The sequence below is a fragment of the Echiichthys vipera genome, assembly GCF_963691815.1.
Source record: "Echiichthys vipera genome assembly, chromosome: 14".
Lineage (NCBI taxonomy): Eukaryota > Metazoa > Chordata > Actinopteri > Perciformes > Trachinidae > Echiichthys > Echiichthys vipera.
This window is the reverse complement of record NC_139839.1, coordinates 28,267,110-28,273,109: the sequence shown is the minus strand read 5'-3', so window position 1 is coordinate 28,273,109 and position 6,000 is coordinate 28,267,110. Positions and strand designations below refer to the sequence as shown.

The 6,000-nt window shown below is 42.2% G+C and overlaps 1 protein-coding gene across 6 annotated transcripts in view; it reads left to right on the top strand.

Moving 5' to 3' along the window:
• Window positions 1–1,618: 1,618 nt before the first annotated feature.
• Window positions 1,619–6,000, top strand: part of bbx (BBX high mobility group box domain containing) — a 28,369-nt gene continuing 23,987 nt past the window's right edge. For 4 of the 6 annotated variants that reach the window (XM_083926422.1, XM_083926418.1, XM_083926417.1 and 1 more), the window contains exons 1-3: window positions 1,619–1,672; window positions 4,484–4,655; window positions 4,761–5,018. In XM_083926422.1, coding sequence (XP_083782548.1) covers window positions 4,497–4,655; window positions 4,761–5,018 — 417 coding nt within the window. In that variant the 5' untranslated portion in view covers window positions 1,619–1,672; window positions 4,484–4,496. The remainder of the gene's footprint in view (window positions 1,673–4,483; window positions 4,656–4,760; window positions 5,019–6,000) is intronic. The other 2 variants (XM_083926420.1, XM_083926419.1) reach the window with 1 other exon arrangement.

Here is a 6,000-nt window from a genome sequence, read left to right as displayed (position 1 = left end):
TTTATTTTTATTTTGTTAGTACATCCTTATACTCTGCTAATTACATTATTATTATTATTATAATAAAACACGGTTAATACTGTAGAACAAGAGGGCCCTGCTCTAAGCGCGGTCTTTATTCTTGTCACACGTTGCTGTGCTTCCGGTGTGCGCGTGTCTCGTGTGGGCACGCTTGACGCGGCTGTGTTTGGACTGCCAGTGTGAACTGTTATGATGTGTCAATAAGTTACAAAGGTGGACGGCACCAATGATGAGTGGCCCCCCTCGGTACTTGAGCAGGATATCAGAGGTATGTTCAGACATTAAGGGCGCCTCCATGACAGAGAACTTGCGCTTTGACTGATTTCCCGTTCAAACCCGGTTTTCTTCGTTCTCCACCTCTCAGCCAGTCACTCGGAGAAATGCTTCTTGTCGCTGCTCCGGACATGATGTCCGCCTGCTCTCCTTTGGACGGGGCTGTTTCCCATCGACACTGATAACCAACGTTATGCACCCTCCATTGTTGTCACTGTTTATGTGATGCTTAAATATGTCCGCACTCCTGTTTGAATTGGCCGTGTAAAATAAATGTTAGTCAGTGAGATGCACCCCCTCCTCCTCCTCTCCGCATCACACACAGACACAACCCCGAACAGGAGCCACGGCACTAACCCGTATTTTCATACACACACAGTTTAGCCCGTGACTTCAGACAGCAGCTGCTCAAGTATACTGTTTCGGAAACCACTGAATGTTAAAACCGTGACACGTCCAGTTAGCAGCCGTAAAGCTAGCAAGCTAACTAGCTACTTTTATTCCTAGTAACAGTGGTAGGAAATGGAGCCAGTGCCCGGAGAAACAGTGTCCACAGATGCATGTGCCTGCGCAGAACAGCCCCACTTTAATTAATCACCGTGGACGCTTTCTCCTCGGAGTGGCGGACATTTCGACGACATTGTCATCGCAGAGTTTGACAGGAGGGAAATCTCCCCACTACTGTACTGTACTTGGGGTTTCTCGTCCGAACCAAAGCAAGATGGACTCTCATTCGGCTTGTCTGTCTTGTCAGCTCACATCGACATTTTGCACGGAGATGAAAACTTGTGCTTAGAGACAGGAGCACACTAGGTAGGCGAACGTATCGTTTATTCGCATTAGCTCACACATATTGTGCTGTTATTGTGCGTGAGAAGCTCGATAGAGTAGACCGGGACTTCACTCCCAAGACACACACAGTCCGATCGGGCATCAGCAGTTTCACCTGAGAACACAACCGACGTTAAAGCTCTGCGCAGCATAATACTCGCTGCAACTGCTTAATTTCCAATGTATAATGTATGCTATGCATCCAGTGGTCGCAGGGCTTTGGCCTTCGTGTTTTGGTTTTGGCCACAAGGGCGGATCGACTGCACGATTGAAGTGATCAGTAATGAGATCAGACAAAATGTCCCACCGTACTTTGAATCTAACGAGCTCTCGTGTTGTGCGGTGTCCATCACTGCTCGATCAAAGTTGCTTTGCACACATTTTTCCTGCAGCCAGCTCATGTTGTTGGGAAATGATTGCAGAGATGACAGTGTAACGCACGACTGAGAACCTGTCTTGTATTTTATAGGTCATCGTCATTGCATGACAAAGGCTGTGGCAGATCCATCTTCATCACTCATACAGCATTTCCATAGTTTTTTCTTCAGTAAGTATCCCTGTTTCCCACTCAGCTATCATAAATATGTACTCTGTCACTAGTCAGGGTGATGCTCCAATAATACATTGAGCCATTCATTCATTGGCTGCTAATTTCATGTGTGTCATAGATACAGAACCTGTGTAAACATAGTGACAAATGCAAACCAATAAAGGGTCATTTACAGAGTTCCTTAATTACCAATATTCAGTAATTCTCCTGAGTTATATGTGTGCAGAACATTGATGAAAAGACAACATGGCTGTGATTTGGTGCTTATGTTGTAAACAACCCTCACTTGGTTTTTAATTAGAGAGACTTTAAGTTGAATATAGTTCATCAAGGTGAGACGAGTCCAGGTGCAATTTGACTTCTCTCAGTCACCTTTTGACATTATTAAACTGAAAGATTTGGTGTACAACAGCTTCAGTCCATGAAACAGGGTTCCTACGCAGTCTGGAAAAGTCTGCAATTGAATTAGAGTAATTTCCAGGTCTGGATAAGTTTGGGAAAAGGGAAAGGAGTTTGGAAAAATGTTTGTTGTTTCTAGACTATTCTCTCACTTTCTAAAATAAAATATATGAATGTATACAAATCAAAACAAGTTTACTAACAAAACACAGCCGACCTGTAAATGACACCAAACTAATGAAGCTGGCTGTAGAATGGTGTCGGGTTACCATGGTTACAGTTCACTGTGCGACTGCGATTCTCATTTATTGAATTTATTCCATACATGTCTACATTTTATTTATGATTTCTTTTATTTATTATTATTTTCTTTATTTACAGTATGTTTACTCCATCAAAAGCCAATGAAGCACAGACTTATGTTTTCTTCTGTAGTTCCTGGTTAATTGTCCATCTCTGCTGTTCCTGTCTGTAGTGTTACAGGTTCGGTTATTAATTTCACTCTTTTAGCATTTAGCTTGAATAAAAGGCTGTGCATTGAATATGTCTTGGTTTTGAGTTCATTCACTTATATGAGCTACAATACGTATGTAAAAATGTCTTGTAATTAGTAACAATTACTGTTCAGATGTTTATTTTTGACTGAAAAATCCTCTGAGAAGTCTGGAAATTTGAGTCTGAAAAAGTGTGGAATTTAGAAATGGAAATGGTGTAGGAACCCTGATTAAAGGACACTTGAGAGGGCAAGGATCAAAGATCCACAGCAAATCCAATTATTGTTTTTTTTAAAGTCTTCAATTCTCCTTATTCCTTACGTAACTCTTTCCAATAGAATCAAGGAAATATTTCACTCATGAATCACTCTACATAACTATTGACTGGATTGAATGCAGCAGCCCTTGTGGTGTTCAACTAACTGACCCCCTTCTGTTGTGACTTTGTTCCTGTTATCTTTTTCGCAATGAAACTTTCCAAGGAAAGCTAGAAGAAAGCACCAAGTCTATTGGTGATCTTGTGCCGCTCTTGTTTGGAGCGGTAACAGAAGTGTAGCCTACTTTCTCCAGACCCTGTTTGTCTGATTTAAACCTTTGATGTTTTCTTGTGTACTAGCTTCAAATTCCAACAATCCACAAAGTTAAGATTTTCTTACTTACAGAGGTAAAAGCCAAGCCGTGTCACTTCCTTCTTGCTACCTAGTGCTCTACAGTCTACATCCCACAATGTAATGAGGGGTGACCTAGGTTTTAAAAGATCTATCTATCTAAATTACATTGGCATAATCACAATAACTTTTTTTGTATAGCACCTTTAAAAACATTAGTTTATAAAGTGCCTTGACAGCACAAATCAAAATACACATATACTGTATAAACAAATAATAATTATAGTGAAATCCACGGATTAGCTCGGGGCAGTATGCTGAAGGCATGAAAACGTCTATTTTAACCACTAATACTGCTGAAAATAACAGCAAACCTATGCAGCAGCATGAGAAGAGTCCCTACACAGAAAACAAAGAACCAACTACGTATTTAGTGAACCCAGAGTTTATTAAAAGAGTGTTTTAAAGACTTACCTACTGGCCCCTGTACCAGCTCCTCTCATAGTAAAGTCCATTCAAGTGGATTACCAGAGTCAATCCCAAAGGAAGGAGCCCGTTGGTGCTTTGTTTTCTGTGTAAGGACTCTTATCATGCTGCTGCAGAGGTTTGCTGTTATTTTCAGCAGTATTAGTGGTTAAAAAAGATGTTTTAATTCACTGTGCTGTCCCGAGCTAATCATTGTTAGCCGTGTCCGTCTGTTAGCAACTCTCCTGGATTTCTCCGTTAATATTTCATACCGTAAAAAAACTGCCTTGATGGCTTATTTGATGAGTGTGAGTGCCGGAAAAGACCATGGGATGATTTTGTGCTGGAATTTCACTTTAAGGGAGAAAATTAGCAAAGTAAATTCAGGCTAATGAAATAATGGTCAGTGTGAGATGTAATTTGGCTTCTTCCCTTGCTCATGTTAAATGAAACCATATATAGACATAAGCTACAGTTGAGAGGTTTAAAGAGACCCTGAGCTTTAAATCAATCCCACTTGTATTATGTCTTATTTGAGATCTGCCCCCATTTTAGTATTCATCATTTATTTTACCACAGCTGGAGTTTCAATCATTTTGCCAATCGTATTTTTGATAATCGTTGCAGCACTGAAAAAGCACATTTATCCGTGCCTATTTTGCAAACCTACTTGTCATTAGTTCTTATCGCACTTGCAATTACAAACATCGAAATGAACTATTTATGCAGCATGTACGTATCTCTGCTTCCATTAGATAATACATAACTAATGGTGCACATACTGTGCATGTTTTATATCGATACGGTGTGACTAATGGTGTGCCCAATCTGTTGTTTTTCAGGTGCGGTAGTACCATGAAGGGTGGAGGAAGGGGTAAGGAGCCACCTGTTGCAGGGGAGGTCACTGGCAAGCGCCCCAAGCGCAAATGCCTGCAGTGGCACCCACTTCTCTCCAAAAAGACTCTGGATTTCTCTGAGGAGGAAGAAGAGGAGGATGAAGAGGAGCTGGAGAAGGTGAGTGTGTTTGATAGCTCGACAGGTAATTTAATCCCATCTGTTGATGGGAAACAGAACGCGGTACAGCATTGCCTCTTATTGTTTATGAATGTTTGTTACCAGCAGCCAGTGCTGTGTGGCCAGGACCAGGGGTCACAGGTGCAGTGTGGAAGCACGACAGAGGAAGTGGAGGAGGACTCGAATGAACAGCGGGCACGGCGGCCAATGAATGCCTTCCTCCTCTTCTGCAAACGCCACCGTTCCCTGGTGCGTCAGGAACACCCTCGCTTGGATAACCGCGGGGCCACTAAGATCCTGGCTGACTGGTGGGCTGTGCTGGAGCCCAAAGAGAAGCAGAAATACACAGACATGGCCAAGGAGGTGAGACTGCTCTCAGATTCTTGCACCTGTACTAACATTATTTAACTCTCTTTACAGTAGCGCCAAAGTCACTTGACTGACCAGTCCTATCCCCACAGTGCTGTGAGTATGGTCTGGCTGCACTGCTTATCATTCTGGGATAGAGGAAAAACGTTCTGGCTTGTTTGTATTCCTTCAAACCAATCACAGTCTTGGAAACTGCTAAGCCCAGATGAAGTGAGTGTGCCCTTGCAAAATAGATAGCAGATAGCTGAACGGGAGGAGGATGCTGGCTGAAACGGGCAGCCAATGGCAGGCTTCATCCGGTCTACATCCAGTGAGTCTGGTGACCTTTTGGTGACAATTATCTGGATTGTCTTTTCTAGAGCTTTACAAGTAGTGATTGACCAATTATGGGCCATGATATTCAGCAATTTTACGATTATTGAAAAATTAAATAAATTCATTAAAATAAATTCATTTTTAAAATGTGCCACTTTCTGGTAGCCTCGTGAGCCCACCCTGATCTCTGAGCTCCATTGTATTTTACTCTCAGATCAGTCTGGTAACGTGTGGCAGAGAAAATTTGGAGAAGTTTGACAAGAGACCGAACCGAATCAGTGTTGAGGCGAGTCGAAGCAACAAGAAGCGACTGTTCAGTGTAAATAACATGGAGGCTTCCGCGGATGAGATGAGCAGCTATGGATCAAGCTGCTCACTAACTCTTTGTTCTCAGGATTCTTCTGTTGAATATGGACCGGGCTCCTGAAATTGGGCCTTTGATCCGTAAATTCATGTTACACTAACGACAAATATCCTTTACCCACATGTTGTTTCCTTTCTGAGCTTTGCCTCCACGGTGTTAGTACGTCATACGCTTCGTTTATCTGATTGGTTGATTTGGCCCGTATGTTGGTGATAGACAGATGGTTTATCCAATCAGAAACCAGTATTTTCACCCCTTCAATCCATCTGGAGGAGTCAGGTTAACTTTCTGGTACAC